Source organism: Papio anubis, chromosome 18 (assembly GCF_008728515.1).
Source record: "Papio anubis isolate 15944 chromosome 18, Panubis1.0, whole genome shotgun sequence".
NCBI lineage: Eukaryota > Metazoa > Chordata > Mammalia > Primates > Cercopithecidae > Papio > Papio anubis.
The window spans coordinates 72,599,853-72,618,273 of NC_044993.1; the positions used below are offsets into that span (position 1 = coordinate 72,599,853).

General features: G+C 57.4%; 1 protein-coding gene across 4 annotated transcripts in view; it reads left to right on the forward strand.

The window, feature by feature from the left end:
* Nucleotides 1–18,421, forward strand: part of IFT140 (intraflagellar transport 140) — a 103,107-nt gene that overhangs the window by 78,165 nt on the left and 6,521 nt on the right. For all 4 annotated transcript variants that reach the window (XM_021931630.2, XM_021931633.2, XM_021931632.2 and 1 more), the window contains 11 exons: nt 6,377–6,554; nt 7,095–7,285; nt 7,813–7,908; nt 8,223–8,355; nt 8,444–8,587; nt 9,167–9,295; nt 9,422–9,604; nt 12,688–12,894; nt 13,153–13,365; nt 13,449–13,615; nt 15,121–15,262. In XM_021931630.2, coding sequence (XP_021787322.2) covers nt 6,377–6,554; nt 7,095–7,285; nt 7,813–7,908; nt 8,223–8,355; nt 8,444–8,587; nt 9,167–9,295; nt 9,422–9,604; nt 12,688–12,894; nt 13,153–13,365; nt 13,449–13,615; nt 15,121–15,262 — 1,783 coding nt within the window. The remainder of the gene's footprint in view (nt 1–6,376; nt 6,555–7,094; nt 7,286–7,812; nt 7,909–8,222; nt 8,356–8,443; nt 8,588–9,166; nt 9,296–9,421; nt 9,605–12,687; nt 12,895–13,152; nt 13,366–13,448; nt 13,616–15,120; nt 15,263–18,421) is intronic.

An 18,421-nucleotide genomic window follows, 5' to 3' on the forward strand; every position in this document is an offset into this window, starting at 1 on the left:
CTCCCTCGCCCCCGTGTTCCCAGCACCATAGGTACCACAGCCGTCCCCCACTCCCACACCCGTGTTCCCAGGACCATAGGTACCACAGGCCTCCCCACGCCCCCATGTTCCAAGCCTGTCCCCATCACGGAATGCTGCCCTCAAAAGGGGGGCAGATATCACAGGATTGCTGGGAAGGGGAGAGACCCGTGTGCCTGGAGGGAGCAAGTTCACCCAAACCTGCGGGGCCAGGGACCTGTACTTGGAGGACCTCGGGGCCAGGTCATTCTTAGGTGGCAAGAAGGGCAGGATTCTGGATATGCCAGGTGGGGCTCTCAGTGGGGCCTGGGACAGGGCGAATGTCACGTGGGGCCTGGGCCGCCTCTGCTATTGATGGGAACGGTCACCCCCCACAGCTGGGGACGGGACTAGGCAGGTCACCTTGTAAGTGGTCAGGCTCTCACGCAGAGTTTATGCTGCCAGAGAGCTCAGAAGCGTCTTCATCTATTCTGCTCAGAATTATTCTGCCCTGCTGGGCAGACACCGCGAGAGGGTCTCATACTCTGTCCCGTCTCCGGAGACCCCAAACCCGGCGTGGGATTCCCACCCCACCCAGGCTCCAAAGCTTCGTGAACGCAGGTGTCCCACATCCATGCAAACCGTTCACGGGCACACGCCCAAGACAGTGCTGGGACAGAGAGTCCTGTTCCTAGCCCATGGTAACAGCAGAATTTGACCGTTTCCTGTCCGTGCACTGCCCGTGCGTGGGGCCCAGGCTCAGGGCAGTTTCGAGAGCTGCCATTTCCTGGGAGCAGTCTCGGTTCACAGGTTGGCGTGTGGCTCTGTATATCCACAGGTGAAGCAGCGTTCCCCACACACGCCCCGTGTCTGTTCCAGAAAGGCAGCAGCTCCGTCCTCTCCAGCCCGTGGTGCGTGTTGGGTCCTGAGACACGTTTCTCCAGTCACTTCCTCAGGGACTTTGCCTGTGGTGGGATTTTCCCCGGGGGTTCGCTGCAGATGCGTCCGTCGGGTTTCTGCCTTCCCTTCTTCCTTGGCTTGTGCCCAGGGAAAAGTTGCTGTTTCTGTTTCTGTTCTTGGCCCCCGGAACCTGATGGGGCATGCGGGGCACGTTGGTGCTGGCAGCCTCCACTCTCCTGGGTGGCTCAGAAGGCCCTGGGGGGATGTCCCCAACCCTTCCTGCCTGTACCCTGCTCCTGGGAGGTGGACGGGGGGTGCCGTGTCTCAAACACTCAGTGTTCCCAAGCACACAGTGCAGAATGGTGCCTTGAAAGGAAAGTTTCCCAAAAGTTTCCATGGGGGAAGAATTTATTTCCTCCTTAATTAACTAAACCATTTATCTTTCGGGAGTCTTCAAATGGCTAACCTCCAACGAAAAGCCAGTGCTGGGTTTCAGAGCCCAGAGGACACATTTGATTGTCTCAGCGGCCCCCTCTGGTCCTTTCCTCAGGTTGAGTGGGGAGGAGGCCACGGCCATGCTCCCACACGGCGGCAGCACCCCCGGAGGTCCTGGTTCGCAGAGGCCAGCATCGGCCCCCGCCCTCCTGGCACTTCTGGGGTGCCCCAGGTCCCTGTGCCCTCGGCCATCACGCTGCTTCTAACCCCTGGCGCTATGGGAGGCTGGGCGCAGGAGGGCGGAAGGCCTGGGAGTAGCATTTAAGAGCGACCCTCCTGGGAGGATCTGTGGCTCTCGGGGGCGACTCCCACTAAGGGGACTCCCAGCTGGGCCGTGGGCTTCCCCCCAGCCCGTCATGCCCTCCTGCTCTCCCTGTTGCTTGGGGTCTTGGTCGCGGTGGAGTCCCATTGCCCCCTCCCGCATGTGTGTCTGCGGCTCCCAAACCCAACAGAGCGGGAGCCCTAGCACAGAACAAGGACACGGAGGGATGGGGCGGCCTCAGCAGGCGCGATCGTCAAGCCGCTGTTCCACCAGCCGCCCTCATCCTGACACAGGGTGGTCTCAGCAGAGCTTCTGCAGGGCCCTTTGAAGGCTGCGTCCCTGCTGCCCATCTGCTTCTGGTTCCAGCGCCTTGCGGGGCTGATGAAGTGCAGATGTGGGTGACTCCACAGACTGGCCGGGACAACAGGAAATTCTCAAGACTTGGATGGGAACTAAGAGGGTGTTTACTTCTTGGAATTTATGTCAGATGCACAAACCCCAGAACCCCACACCGGAGTCGAGGTTGTCCCGAGAGCCCTGGCCGGCCGTTGTAGAGAGGAGGCAGGAATCACATGGGGCTGGTGCCTTGCTGGGGGCCAGAGCAGGAGGCTTGCTGTGGAAGGAGCTTGCAGAGAGTGCCTGGGTCTGGACGTTTCTGGCGGGTCTGCGACCGCACTTCCCATGGGTTTTCCCAGCAGCCTCGGCCTGGCAGGCAGGGGACTGTGGGAGGGTGTGTCCAGCTTCCACTGGCAGCCGCACGTCCAGCACATGCTTCTCCAAGCCCCACGTGGTGCAGACTTAATGCCTGGGACAGGGCACATGGAAGTGCAGGCATCTGGTGGTGTGTTGGCTGGGTCCTCGGTCACACATGGGTCCTGGGAGCCAGAGCAAAGCCAAGGCTGACCTGCGGGTTCTCTCCCGCTCCCACAGGCGGCCTCCACATGGGGGAGACGGGGCGCTTAGAGCACAGGGGAGCCCAGCTGAGCCCCAAGTCGGCTGCCAGTTTCCTCTGCTTGTTTGTGATTTTCCACCACAATTGGATGTGGACAGAAGGAACCAGTTGTTTTCAGGACAAGGGAGAGGAAAGGAGCCACGCCTGGCAGGTAAAGGCAGGTCCCAGCCCTGTCTAGCCCCACACGTGGGCCTGGGGACAGGGTGTGCACAAACAGAAGATTTTTTAAAGATTCCAGTTGTGAGCCGGGCGCGGTGGCTCATGCCTGAATCCCAGCACTTTGGTAGACCGAGGTGAGCAGATCACAAGGTCAAGAGATCGAGACCATCCTGGCCAACATGATGAAACCCGTCTCTACTAAAAATACAAAAATTAGCTGGGTGTGGTGGTGCGTGCCTGTTGTCCCAACTACTCAGGAGGCTGAGGCAGGAGAATTGCTCGGGAGGCAGAGGTTGCAGTGAGCTGAGGTCGTGCCACCGCACTCCAGCCTGGTGACAGAGTGAGACCCCGTCTCAAAGAAAAAAAAAAAGATTCCAGTCGTGAAATCTTTTGGGACAGGAGAATAAAAAAGACTGCATGTCTCACAACGTGCTGTTTATGAAGCAGCCATCACGCCTCACACACTGAGGCCCCAGTGCCACCACCAGCCAGATGTTAGAGAAATGAGGAGTCTGGGAGGAGCCACACCTTCCCTCCGGTCTGTAGAACTGACTGAAGCCTTGCGGTGAGAACACAATGTTTCTTTTCAGATTCGGATGTGACCCCTGCACTCCACGTGCATCATTAGCTGATGGGCGAGGCCCAGCAGCGTTTGGGGGAGCCCTGGACCCCCAGTCTTGAAGCATGTCTCAGCATGGGGAAGCTGTGTCTGAGCCGTTTATAAACCAGTTTTACACCCATGGGTCCTTCCCCGTGGACTTACCCAGGACCTCAGGATGGAGGAGGAAGACAAGCCTTGGTTTTCTGCTGTTTCAGTGTGAAGATGTGACTTCTTGCCTGGAGCTCTGGAGGACCGAGGGCAGCACAGTCTAGGGGTAGGTGGGCTGGGTGCTCAGGCCTCTCCCTGTGCTGCTGTTGGTGGCAGGAGTTCTGAAGCCAAAAGACTGAGGAGCGTGAATCGGAGATCAGGACGCTGCTGCCTGGGGCACCTCCCTGAGGTCCCATGCGCCCGGCGTCACCTTCACCACAGCGCCGACCGAGTGGGTGCACCCAGGCGCTGCGAGGAGCCCCACGCGAGGCCATCAGAGGACACGCATGTTTTACACCCATGGGTCTAAATGGCAGTGGCAGGGAGGCAGGCTCACTTCCCAGCCCCCCGGATGCTTGGCACCCCCATGAGGACCTGGCCCGTGGGTTTGGACACACCATCTCCTGGCTCCAGGCATGACTGTGCCACGCGGCAGGGGCCCTGGGCTGAGCTGGCATGTGTTGCCACATAAACCTACGAGCAGGGGCTGCCTGGGCCGGTTGCTGCTAAGACACACGCACCTCCCCACCCTGCGTCCCTGGGTGGTGGAACACATCCATGGAATTCACCCAAGTACATGTAAAACCAGGCACAAAGTACCCGCTGGCTTTCAGGAGTGGGCACCTGGGTATGCAGCGTTGCAGCCACAGGCACCACCACAGGGCCTGTCCCAGGAACCCGCCTCCAGCCCCCAGACTCAGACGCAAGTGCGCTGAGCCTGCCCGGGGCTGCCATCTCGGAGCCATTTGCCCTGTGATTCCGTGAGAGCCAGGGAACCCGAGATGTGGGTAGCCCACACCTCCTGGAGACAGAGGCACCATGGTGGGACTGGGCTCCCTGGATGTCCTCCTGGGCCCCTCCTCCTCACGGGGGCAGGGCCATTAGGAAAATGCCCGACTGCACGCACCCCAGCCCCTCTTACTCACCAGGACAGTGGGCTCGGGGCTCTGTGGGCATCTGGTCCCTCCAGTCCTGAGAGTGGCCTGTGGCTGTGCCAGCAGGGAGGCTGCAGGGCTGCTGCCCTGCTGAGACTGTGGGCTGGGCTGAGGCTTATCTGCAGGGAGCAGCCTGGAATGCGAGGGTGGGCCTGGGTGGGGATGCTCCGAGGCCACTCGCGGGGTGTGCTGCCTGTGCTTGTGGGAGTATCTGCGTGTGTGCGCATGTGTGTGTTCCTGCGTGTGTGTGCACAGGCACGCGCATCCGTGTGTGCGTGTGCATCTGTGTGCGTGTGCGTGCATGTGTGTGCGTGTGTGTGCATCCATGTGCATGTGTGCGCGTCCGTGTGTGCGTGTGTACGTGGCTTTGGGGGGCTTGCAGGGGAGGTGCACGTGGGAGAGGAGAGAGATTCAGGAAGTGACCAGTGCGTCCTCTGCCTGTCCCTGCTCGGTGACCACATTGAGCTGTGGCTTGGAACAGGACCTTTGTCCAAGGCCCTGAGCCCACGTCGGGGCTGAGGCCGCAGGCCAGCCCGGCCCCAAGGGCCCTTGCGGAGGGGTCTCCCTGAATGGCCTTGGACCCACCTCCCGCCCAGCCCCACCAGGTGGCCTGGCTGAGTGCCCCCCTCACATGCGGACACACAGTTGTCATGCAGCGTCGTATCCCCCCAGGGTGGCCATCATCAGCCTTTGCCTTCCCTGGAGCCGACACAAACCAAGGCCTCAGTCATTTCTGGTCCTGCCTGGATCAGTGCCAGCAGGGGAAGAAGGCAGGAAGCCTCACGAAGAGGCGGGGGGCCGGGCGCGGTGGCTCATGCCTGTCATCCCAGCACTGTGGGAGGCCAAGGCAGGTGGATCACTTGAGCTCAGAAGTTCGAGACCAGCCTGGGCAACATGGCGAAACCCCGTCTCTACAAAAAATAGGAAAAATTAGCCGGGCGTGGTAGCCCACACCTGTGGTCCCAGCTATTTGGGAGCCTGAGGTGGGAGGATTGCTTGAACCCAGGAGGTCGAGGCTGGAGTGAGCTGTGATTGTACCACTGCACTGCAGCCTGGGCAACAGAGGGAGACCCTGTCTTAAACAACAAAAAAACCCAAAGAGGCAGGGTGACTTCCACCATCCCTGCACCTGTGCCCTGACGCAGCTGCCTACTCGGCACCCTGTTCCTTCACACACACAAAACTCACTGCCCGAGAGTGGGGCATAGGGCTGGCGTGGAAGGTGCTGTCCCCTGTGTCCCACTGATCAGCCTGTCTGCAGGCCTGCCCCCGGGGCCCTCTGCTTGGCAGACCTCCAGGGCTCTGCAGAACCCTGCATGGGCTGGGTCACCTCTCCTGGGGAGACAGGCCTGGCTCCAGGTTCCAGGGCTGAGTCAGGGTCTGGGCCCTGCACCCCATCCCCCAGGCTCCACCCTGTGGCTGCCAGACTGTCAGGTGAGGGCCCCTGCTGTGCAGGGCTGGTTTACCAGGGGTCCTGCAGTCCCGGGCCCAGGTGAGAGCAGGAAGCTCTGTCTCAGAACAGGTCCTGTGTGTGCAAGCAACACAGGAAGGCCACATTTCCTGATCAGACAGCCGCTTAGAGCAGGGGAAAAGGAGGAGGAGCTTGGTGACCTGCATAAGGGGTCCTTCTGTCTCTTAGTGGGACCCGGTCCCTGCCTCTTGGGGTTGGAGAGGCCGTGGGACTCGTGACAGGCACCTCTCTGCATGGCCTGCAGTCTTGCCCAGGGATGGAGCTGATGGGTAAGGCCCCTCCTCATGCCCCTTTGGTGGATGTGCCTGATGACTGCTTGCCCCAAGAGAAGGGGCCGTAGGGCCAGGGGGCCCTGAGGTGCTGGGCAGGAGCCTCACAGACCGCCATCTGTCCGCAGTGAGGCCGTCTGGGAGAACATGGCGCGCATGTGTGTGAAGACCCAGCGGCTGGATGTGGCCAAGGTGTGCCTGGGGAACATGGGCCACGCCCGCGGGGCCCGAGCGCTGCGCGAGGCAGAGCGGGAGCCGGAGCTGGAGGCCCGCGTGGCCGTGCTGGCCACACAGCTGGGCATGCTGGTGAGGGGCGCCCCATGGGGTGGGTGGGAAGGCACCACGCCTACCACAGCCACAGCCCCCTGGGGAAGGAGGAGGCACGCCCACCGGCCTGAGCCTGCCGTGTTGAGGGCAGAGCCAAGAGGCATGGCCCAGGAGAGCTGGGCAGACAGCGGCGGTGGAGGTGAGGCAGGTGGAGGTGAGGCGGGTGGAGGTGAGGCGGGTGGAGGTGAGGCGGGTGCCGGCTCTCCAGGGTGTGTGCCTGTCAGGTATGTGGGTCTGGAACAGAGCGCCCAAGAGACCCCCAGGTCAGCAGGGCTGAGCACGGGACTTCTGTGGGGGGCTCTGGGAGGTGGGGCCACCCCTTGGTGGTGCATCTCACTCTCCAGCCATGGGACAGGGATGCCCTGTGGGGGTGTGGCATTTGCTTTGCCCGTGTCAGCCCCGTGTCAGTGTGTTTGGCAGTGTGGGAAGGCGCGGTGACCGGTGGCCTGGCGTGGAACAGTGTGTTTGAAGCATGGGTTTGCGGAGGCTGCACGACACCTGCCCATCCTCATTCCTCAGGAGGACGCCGAACAGCTGTACAGGAAATGCAAGCGCTACGACCTCCTGAACAAGTTCTACCAGGCTGCAGGGCAGTGGCAGAAAGCCCTCAAGGTAGCCGAGTGCCACGACCGCGTGCACCTGCGCAGCACCTACCACCACTATGCCGGGCACCTGGAGGCCAGTGCCGACTGCAGCCGGGCCCTCAGTTAGTGAGTGCAGCCCTCGCGGCCTCTTCCCAGTCTCTCTGGATGGTCCTGGCTCCTGAGGCCTCTGTGTGTGCTATGGTGAGGTGGCCAGGGAGGTTCTCAGAGGAGGCATCTGTCTCAGGGAGGTGGCGCCTTCTCGGCAGGAAGCTTCTGGATGTGGGGTTGCCCCCTCTGTTTTGGGCCACCCGGGTTTCAAGGCAGGAGAAGGACGTGTGTCCTTCGGTTGCCGAGCACAGATGGGCTTGGTATCTCCTGAGGACAGACAAACCCACGTCACCCTCTCCAGAGGAGGAGCTGCTCTTAGACCTGTTCCTGGGATACGGATGGGCGACCCGCCCCCCAGGCCCCCATAGCGCAGGAAGTCCCCACTGCCCCTGGCCATGTGTGCTCAGGCTCCGCGGAGCTGCAGGCTGGGAGCCCACACCCCAAGGGCCGCCGCTCTGATGCATTTCACCGACGCTGCCTCTCAGCCCATCTGGTTCCGTGGGGCTGGGATGGGAGGGAACCAGGACCTCTGTCTCCTCTCACAGCTACGAGAAGTCAGACACTCACCGCTTTGAGGTGCCCAGGATGCTGTCGGAGGACCTGCCATCCCTGGAGCTCTATGTGAATAAGATGAAGGATAAGTGAGTGTTCCTACCAGGGCTGGCAGGACCGCACTCCATCCTGGAAGTTTGCGGGGATCCCAGGGCTTGCTCAGGCAGCTCCCCTTCCCGTGCTTCCTGCATGAGTGGGCAGCATCCCCCGGCTCCTCAGAAGTATGCCAGGGCCCTGAGCCGGGCCCTCCCTTTGGACAGAGCCCAGGCTCCTCACTCTTGGCCCAGCCTGTTTGCAGGTCCAGTGACATGCACTCTAAGAGTGGCACAGGGGCAGGGTGGGGGCCGTTCCGGGTTGGAGCGGGACTCGGATGGAGAACCTACAGCCTTGGGGCTGCCCACAGGACCCTGTGGCGGTGGTGGGCGCAGTACCTGGAGAGCCAGGGCGAGATGGACGCCGCGCTGCACTACTACGAGCTGGCCCAGGACCACTTCTCCCTGGTCCGCATCCACTGCTTCCAGGGCAATGTCCAGAAGGTGAGGGCCCTGCCAGGGAGCCAGCCAGGCGGACGTGAGGCAGACACAAGGCCACCGAGTCTCTTCTTTGTGTTCTTTGTGTTTCTAGGCTGCGCAAATCGCCAACGAGACAGGAAACCTGGCGGCCTCCTACCACCTCGCACGCCAGTACGAGAGCCAGGAGGAGGTGGGGCAGGCGGTGCACTTCTACACCCGGGCGCAGGCCTTCAAGAATGCCATCCGCCTGTGCAAGGTACCACGGGGCTGGAGTGGGCAGCCAGCGCCTCTCGAGGTCCTCTGAAGACAGCTTCAAGTGGAAAAGTGGACTGAGAGAATCGTGTCAGCAACACGTGGTCTGGCCGGTGTCTGCCACTCACTCCTCACCCTGCCGCCCCACCCGCCTACCCCTGGCCGCTCCCATCTGACATTGGTTGCAAAGCATTGTCCCCTGATGCTTCCCAGGCTCCAGGGCTCCTGAGCCGGTTGTGAGGCTGGCTCACGGCCTGTGGACTTGCAGACAGCAGACCCTTCCTAGAAAGCTGTTGGGCATTCTGCACCCACACAAATGTCCCAGCCCGGGCTCTCGCTTCCAGAAGCATCTCTCCTGCCAGGTATTTCTTGCAGTGCTCTGTGAAATAGAACCCAGAGCATCAGAAAATCCTTATAGACACACCTAGTAAGTCATTAACTCCTTAAAACCCACAACCGCAGAGATCGCTGAGCAGTATATCAAAGTAAAGGGGTGGGTTCACACCCAGCCACATTCCAGAATCTCAGCGGGCCTGGGGAAGCCAGTGGGAGCCGCTTCAGGGCCCTGCCTCCCTCCCTGCAGGAGAACAGCCTGGACGACCAGCTCATGAACTTGGCCCTGCTGAGCTCCCCCGAGGACATGATCGAGGCGGCCCGATACTATGAGGAGAAGGGCATGCAAATGGACAGGGCGGTCATGCTGTACCACAAGGTGAGGGCCGGCCACTGGTGGGGGCTTGGGGAGGGCAGCAGGCCAGGGGGCCTTTGCTTGTGCGAGGCCTCCGAGGTGTCGGTCCCCCAGGCCTTGGGCAGCTGCTCAGAGCCCCCACATCCGCAGGCTGGCCACTTCTCCAAGGCCCTGGAGCTGGCCTTTACCACCCAGCAGTTTGTGGCCCTGCAGCTCATAGCAGAGGACCTGGATGAGACCTCAGACCCTGCGCTCCTGGCCCGCTGCTCCGACTTCTTCATCGAGCACCGTCAGTATGAGAGGGCAGTGGAGCTGCTGCTGGCCGCCAGGAAGGTACGGGGCCAGCGGGGCCTGGGCTCGGCTCCACACAGGCTCCGTAGCTCAGGTCCCCTGTCCCCAGGGGCTGCGGGAATGGCTGCTTGCTCGGTTATGAGTTCTCGAGGAAGGCTATAGTGCCCTGGATTTCATGTACAGCACACCCAGTAGGTCCATGAGTGTAGACTTGCCATCCTTCATGCTGGCATCAGATTATACACAGGGAATTGCACTCACCTATGGTGGGGAGGGGGTGGTAAAAATACACATAACACAAAATTTACCATCTTAGCCTTTTTTTTTTTTTTTTTGAAACAGTGTCTCACTCTTGCCCAGGCTGGATTGTGGTGGTGCCATCTTGGCTCACTGCGGCCTCAACCTCCCGGGCTCAAGCAACCCTCGCTCCTCCTGTGTAGCTGGGACACAGGCGTGGGCCACCATCCCCAGCTAAGTTTTTAACAGTTTTCACATAGAGTCAGGGTCTTGCTATGTTGCCCAGACTGGTCTTGAACTCCTAGGCTCAAGCAATCCTCCTGCCTCAGCTTCCCAAAGCACTGGGACTGTAGACGTGAGCCCTGTGACTGGCCAGGAACAGTTTATTCAAATGGAAATACGGGTGGTTCCCAAATATAAAATGCTTCGCTTTATTCATGATAGGAATACAGATCAAAATTCACAGAGATGCCATTTTTTACTGGGCTATTAAGGGTGAAAAGGTGAGAAAAACTACTAGATTATCACGGGAAGCAGATATACCCAGGCCCTGTGGAGCACAGCAGGCAGAACCTGTCACAAGACAAGGTCTCCCTGTCCCAGCCTCCCCTTCCCTCGAGAGTTCATCCTGACAGACACGTTGATGCACGTGTGAGTGGCGTGTGCACAGGGCGTGCTCGGCAGAGGGTTTACGCAGCAAGGACACTGGCCCTCGTGTCTGTCACCAGGCCGGTTGAGTCCCCAGGGCTTCCTCAGCACTGTGGACGTCTACGCAGCAGAGAGCATGTGGCAGCCCCCAGGGTACTGAGATGGAAACGCCTCCAAGACAGAATTCTTTTTCTTTTTTAGGCCGGGCGCGGTGGCTCAAGCCTGTAATCCCAGCACTTTGGGAGGCCGAGATGGGCGGATCACGAGGTCAGGAGATCGAGACCATCCTGGCTAACATGGTGAAACCCCGTCTCTACTAAGAAATACAAAAAAAAAATAGCCGGGCGAGGTGGCGGGCGCCTGTAGTCCCAGCTACTCGGGAGGCTGAGGCCGGAGAATGGCGTGAACCCGGGAGGCGGAGCTTGCAGTGAGCTGAGATCCGGCCACTGCACTCCAGCCTGGGCGACAGAGCGAGACTCTGTGTCTCAAAAAAAAAAAAAAAAAAGAATTCTTTTTCTTTTTTCTGAGACGGAGTCTCACTCTGTCACCAGGCTGGAGTGCAGTGGCGCAATCTCAGCTCACTGCAAGCTCCACTTCCTGGGTTCAAGTGATTCTCCTGCCTCAGCTTCCCAAGTAGCAGGGACTACAGGTACGTGCCACCATGCCCAGCTAATTTTTGTATTTTAGTAAAGATGAGGTTCCACCATGTTGGCCAGGATAGTCTCAATCTCCTGACCTCGTGATCTGCCTGTCTCGGCCTCCTGAAGTGCTGGGATTACAGGCGTGAGCCACCGCACCCGGCCATATTCTTTTTTTTAATATAAATGTGTTATTACTTCATATATATTTGTGGGTTATTACTGTTTTTTTTTCTTGTGGAAATGGGAGTCTCACTATGTTGCCCAGGCTGGCCTCAAACTCTTGGGCCCAAGTGATCCTCTCACCTTGGCCTCCTAAAGTGCTGGAATTACAGGCGTGAGCCAACATGCCTGGCCTAACACATATTCTCAAGAATATAAAAAAATTTTTTTTTTCTTGGAGACGGCGTCTCGCTCTGTCACCCAGGCTGGAGTGCAGTGGTACCATCTCGGCTCACTGCAAGTTCCACCTCCCGGGTTCACACCATTCTCCTGCCTCAGCCTCCCGAGTAGCTGGGACTACAGGCGCCCGCCACCACGCCTGGCTAATGTTTTGTATTTTTAGTAGAGACGGGGTTTCACCGTGTTAGCCAGGATGGTCTCGATCTCCTGACCTTGTGATCCGCCCGCTTAGGCCTCCCAAAGTGCTGGGATTACAGGCGTGAGCCACCGTGCCTGGCCAAAATTTTTCTTAAAATGAGAGCTGGGCGTGGTGGCTCACTCCTGTAATCCCAGCATTTTGGGAGGCCGAGGCGGGCAGATCACCTGAGATCAGGAGTTCGAGACCAGCCTGACCAACATGGAGAAACCCCATCTCTAGTAAAAAAAAAAATTACAAAATTAGCTGGGTGTGGTGGCACATGCCTGTAATCCCAGCTACTCAGGAGGCTGAGGCAGGAGAATGGCTTGAACCCAAGAGGTGGAGGTTGTGAGCCGAGATTGTGCCATTGCACTCCAGCCTGGGCAACAAGAGCAAAACCCTGTCTCAAAACAAACAAAAAAATTCTTAAAATGTTGAGAAAATCAGGCCGGTGCAGTGGCTCGTGCCTGCAATTCCAGCACTTTGGGAGGCTAAGGCAGGCAGATTGCTTGAGTCCAGGAGTTCAAGCCCAGCTTGGGCAACACGGCAAAACCCGGTCTCTACTGAAAATACAAAACCTGAGGCGGGAAGATCACCTTACCCTGGGAGGTGGAGGCTGTCGTGAGCTGTGATTGCACCACCGCACTCCAACCTGGGTGACAGAGTGAGACCCTGTCTCAAAATTTTAATTTTAAAATTTAATTTAAAAAATTTAGACTTATAGAAGAAAATTACCAGTTTTCTTTTCTCCCAAACATAATATTCTTTTGAGCATATATCACTGGAGACTGTTGTTTCCTTCGTTCCACTCTGGAATGTTAACAGCGTGAGAAAGTCACGTCAATGACTAGGTTGGTGAGGCGCGGGGGGAGACATCCTTGTCCCCTCCATACCCACCCCAGCTAGACAGAGGCCGCCACTGAGCCGAGGGGCCTGGTTTCCTCTGAAGCGGTGGCAGATGAGGGGCGCACTTCGGGTCGTGGCCCCCTCGGCAGCCCCGTGGCATCTCTGCACCTCTGCAGTATCGCGAAGCCCTGCAGCTATGCCTGGAGCAAAACATGAGCATCACCGAGGAGATGGCGGAAAAGATGACCGTGGCCAAGGACTCCTCGGACCTGCCTGAGGAGTCTCGGCGGGAGCTGCTGGAGCAGATAGCAAACTGCTGCATGCGCCAAGGCAGCTACCACCTGGCCACCAAGAAGTACACGCAGGCCGGCAACAAGCTGAAGGTGAGCACCGGCCCCTCTCCCGGCCCCAGCCCGCGGCTGCTTCCCAGGCAGTTAGGCTGGGGCCCCCTGCGTGCATCTCCATTTGCCTTTGTGACTCCCCCGAGCCAGGGCTGAGCCTTTCTGGCTGGGAGGAGCATGACCACTAGATCTCTCTACTGGGAAGCCCTGAGCCCCTCTTCTTGTGAGAGCTCCTGCTCGGGGTCCCTTGTGCTTGTCCTGGCCCAGCCCCTGCTTGCCTGAGCCTGGCCATCTCTCTAGGCCATGAGGGCGCTGCTCAAATCCGGAGACACAGAGAAAATCACGTTCTTCGCGAGCGTGTCCAGGCAGAAGGAAATCTACATCATGGCTGCCAATTACCTGCAGTCCCTCGACTGGCGGAAGGAGCCGGAGATCATGAGGAACATCATCAGCTTCTACACCAAGGGGCGGGCCCTGGACCTCCTGGCCGGCTTTTACGACGCTTGTGCCCAGGTGCAGGCCCTCCCTGGGATGCCAGCGGGGCCCCAGGGAGGGCTGTGGAGCCCAGCAGGTCTTGATGGGTCTCATCCGTACAGGTGGAGATCGATGAATACCAGAACTACGACAAAGCCCACGGGGCACTGACCGAGGCCTACAAGTGCCTGGCCAAGGCCAAGGCCAAGAGCCCCCTGGACCAGGAAACCAGGCTGGCGCAGCTACAGAGCAGGATGGCACTGGTGAAGAGGTTCATCCAGGCCCGCAGGTGCGCCCCCGGGGCCAGCAGGGCCAGGCCGGGGCAGATGTGACTACAGGGTCAGGGCTGACCACAGGAAACCGCAGCCAGCAGAGGGGCGGGACAGCAGATGGGAGCTCGCTCGGGACAGCACTGCTGCTGAAGACACACCCCGCCTCCTCCTGGGGCCCTCAGGGCCGGGCACAGCCTTGGGAAGGCCTTCTGGAAACCCCAGAGATGCTGAGAGAGAAGCCTGGTGGGGAGCGGGAGGAGGCGGCGGATCTGGTACAGGAGAGGTGTGTCTGGGGAGCCATGGACCTGCTTAGGGTGTGCAGGGGCCGGGCAGGGGAGTCCTGAGTGAGGGCCGCTATGTGACCTGGGGTGGCGGGGACCAGGGTGGCCAGCGGGCTCGTGCCTCTCCACAGGTCAACTGCCACCAGTTCCAAGCTTGTGGAGAGGAGACCCAGGCAGCCAATCGTCTCGGTTTTCAGGAGAGGCCGAGATTCTAAGTTTATCTGAATACCTCCCCGTCTTTATGTATGGGCAGTGACTCAGCTTTTCAGACAGCTGCGGTGTGGACAGCACGGTGGGCATTGGCCCGAGCGCTTCAGGGCCCAACCTCTGTCTCAGCTGGCAAGGGCGCTTCCTTATCTGAGAAGCTTTTCCAAAACGAGAGTTCCAGAAGTACTTTGAACAATGTTGGACCTTTGGAAGGGCACGGTCCGCTTGCGCACATTGATTCTGGGGTGTCAGCGTCTCACAGGTGTCTGCCGAGCTGAGGCCACAGGAGGCAGGAGAGGAGGAGAATCGATAGCAGCTGGTCGTCAGGGATAGCACAGGACGTGGGTGGAGGGGAGACAACGTGTGAGGGCCGGGGTGGGCAGCCTTCTACGTGCCAGGGGTCAGAGGGCAGGCCAGGCACCTGTCTGGAATGGCCGAGTCGGTGGGTGGCCAGATGGGCCCTAGACCCTCCTGACATTGGAGCCTGAGCTCCGCACGGCTCCAGTCACCTGCTCTGGACCACACTGTGTTCCAGCAGGCTCACCTCCCTGGTGTCGCCCCAGCTCCCAGGCCACACACCCTGCCCTGCCACAGACCCTCACGCCAGGCCACACGCGCAACCTGTGTGCGGGCCAGCCTCTCTGCTTGGAGGGTTCTTCCCAGCGGCCTCGAGCAAGGGCTGCTGTGCGCCTCTCCACACACCCTGTCCACACGCAGCACGTCCCCTCTGGGTCACACTTTGTCCGGAGGTTTCTAGCCCCCTCTGGACTATTCCATGGGGCAGGAATAGGGTCGCAAGTCTTTGGTCTTCATGTCCAAGCCTAGGACCCAGCATTCAAGTGACTTGTGAGAGTGTTAAATGGGTGAGTTCATTTATGAATGAACAAATTAAGGAATTAATGAATTAACTTCATAGAAAGTTTCCTCCTGCCATTCTGGAGAGCTCCTCTTACAGGCCAAGAGTCTCCTCCGACCTCAGATAGCAGTAGGTATTCAGGGCTTCAGGGTCCAGGCCTCATCTCTGCTCTCGGCAGGACATACACGGAGGACCCCAAGGAGTCCATCAAGCAGTGTGAGCTGCTCCTAGAGGAACCAGACCTGGACAGCACCATCCGCATCGGGGACGTCTACGGCTTCCTGGTGGAGCACTACGTGCGGATGGAGGAGTACCAGACGGTGAGGCCTGGGCGCTGCTCACTAGCGGCATCCCACTACGCAAGGCTCCTGAAACGAAGGCTTAAGAGCTCAAATTGGCCAGGCGCGGTGGCTCAAGCCTGTAATCCCAGCACTTTGGGAGGCTGAGGCGGAAGAATGACTTAAGCCCAGGAGTTCAAGACCAGCCTGGGCAATATGGTGAAACGCCATCTCTACAAAAACAGAAAAAATTAGCCAGGCGGCCGGGCGCAGTGGCTCAAACCTATAATCCCAGCACTTTGGGAGGCCGAGACGGGCGGATCATGAGGTCAGGAGATCGAGACCATCCTGGCTAACATGGTGAAACCCCGTCTCTACTAAAAAATACAAAAAACTAGCCGGGCGAGGTGGCGGGCGCCTGTAGTTCCAGCTACTCGGGAGGCTGAGGCAGGAGAATGGTGTGAACCCGGGAGGCGGGGCTTGCAGTGAGCTGAGATCTGGCCACTGCACTCCAGCCTGGGGACAGAGTGAGACTCCGTCTCAAAAAAAAAAAAAAAAAAAAATTAGCCAGGCATGGTGGCACATACCTGGGGTCCCAGCTGCTTGGGAGGCTTAGGTGGGAGGATCACTTGAGCCCAGGAGGTTGAGGCTGCAGTGAGATCTGATGGTGCCGCTGCACTCCAGCCTGGGGGACCTGGGTGACAGAGCGAGACCCTGTCTCAACAGAGAAACAAAATTGTCAGTAGCAAAAGGTAACAGTCTCACCTGTTGCTGGCTGTTACTAGTGGTGCCACGTGGAAGCTACAGACTTACTTTGTGAAGAAATGTCTGCATGTACCCAAGTCTAAATAACCACAATTTCTTTTTCAGGCATTTTTACAAAAAAAGAAAACGGTGTTCCATTTTTTAGTCGCTTTATTATTTTTTAATTTTAGAGACAACACATTGTCACTTTAAAGTGGCAGGCTAATAACTTATTTAGCTGCCGTGTTCGATGCTGTTCCTCATCTCCACCAGCATTTGATCATTCTTTCTAATTTTAGCCTTCCTAGAGCGTGAGTAGTACCTCGCTGTGGTTTAAATTTACATTTTCTGGATAAATAGTGATGTGGAGCACCTTCTCATGTGCACATTATCCATTTACACATCTGTGAAGCACTCAAGTCTTTTCTCGTCATTTTACTGGGTTTTCTTATTATTATATTCTTTATATATTCTACATACATTTCCTCGATCAGGTATGATTTACAAATATTTTCTCCCAGTCTGTGAGGAAGTTTCCTTATTTTTATTTATATATTTATTTATTTATGCAACGGAGTCTTGCTATGTTGCCCAGGCTGGAGTGCAGTGGTATGATCTCGGCTCACTGCAACCTCCACCTCCTGGGTTCAAGCGATTCTCCTGCCTCAGCCTCCCGAGTAGCTGCGACTACAGGTGTGCGCCAGCATGCCTGTAGAGATGGGGTTTCACCATGTTGGCCAGGCTGCTCTTGAACTCCTGACCTCAAGTGATCCACCCGACTCAACCCCCCAAAGTGCTGGGATTGCAGGCATGAGCCACCACGCCTGGCCGCAGTTCCCTTCTGTTCCTTTTTCCCTCTGCTTCTGAAATTCCAGTGACTTGTAATACAGTACCATCCCCTCATCCCCTCGCTCAATTGATGCTCTTCTTTTCTCCCCCCAGGAATTTTTCTGTTTTTCATTTTAGGGATTTGCCATTCCTATTGCTTCAAGTTTACCAGCTTTCCTTCTGCAGTGTCTCCCTCTGATGCTAATCCAATCCATGTTTTTCATGTCAGTTTTCTACCTGTCAACTTTTTCTACCAGTTTTTATTATTGTTCCTTTGAACCTTCTTTCCTGCCTTCTTTTTAGTTGAATATTTTTTACAATTTCATTTTAGCTATCAGCTTCTTACCTCTACTTTTCACTTCTTTCCCCATATCTTTCATGTCTGTATTATGCTTACACTTAGCTCTACCTTCTTGAGCATATGAAGCATATTTATAATAGGGGTTTTAACGTCCTTGTCTCCTAACTCAGTCTGTCAATTCTGGATCTGTTTCTGTTGATTGATTCTTCTTATTATGGTTCATTATTTTCTGCTTCTTTGGATGTTTGATCATTTATTATTGGATTCCAGACATTGTGAGTGTTTTAGGTTGTTGGGTGATGGAGTCTCTCTCTCAGTGTGTGTGTGTGTGTTCTTTTAAATATTTTTGGGTTTTGTTCTGGGACAAGGTTAAGTTATTTGGGAATAATGTGATCATTTTGCAGCTTGCTTTTTAGCTTTGTTAGTGGGGTCTAGAACAGCCTTGAGTCTAGTGCTAATTTTGTTCCACTATCCAGGCAGTACCCTTGTGCGGGCTCTGCTCTTCTCACTGACTCCTGTATTGGGAGGTCTTTCCACTCTGGCCGGTGGGAGTGCAAACAATTCCCGGCCATGTGTGACCACTCTGTCTCCAGCCACGTGTAACCACTCACTGTCCGGCCATGTGTGATCACTCTCTCTCCGGCCATGTGTGATCACTCTCTCTCTGGCCATGTGTGATCTCTCTCCAGCCATGTGTAACCACTCTCTCTCTGGCCATGTGTGATCACTCTCTCTCCAGCCATGTGTGATCACTCACTCCACGGCCATGTGTGATCACTCTCTCCCCGGCCATGTGTGATCACTCTCTCCCTGGCCATGTGTGATCTCTCTCTCCAGCCATGTGTGATCACTCACTCCCCGGCCATGTGTGATCTCTCTCTCCCCGGCCATGTGTGATCACTCACTCCCCGGCCATGTGTGATCACTCTCTCCCCGGCCATGTGTGATCACTCTCTCCCCGGCCATGTGTCATCTCTCTCTGGGGATTGTTCCACCTGATTATTTCCTACAGTCTTTGACTGGCCTCAGTTGCTTTCGTCACATGTGTGCACTATTCAGCACTCAGATAAGACTCGGATAGAACCCTCTGCAGGACTCCGAAGTGCTCTCTCTCTCTGTTCTCTCCTGTCCAGTACTGTATCCCACCAGTTCTGGCCACCTGGGCATCCTCAAACTATGAACTTTCTTCTCCTCAGCATAGGGAGACTGCTGGCTCTGTTACCCTCTTCTGCACTGTAGCCTGAAAACTCTCTCTTGAGGCAGTAAGCCGCGAAGCTGAATTTATATTTGTGAAATGTCCCGTTTATCTCGGGTAATTGTCTTGAGAT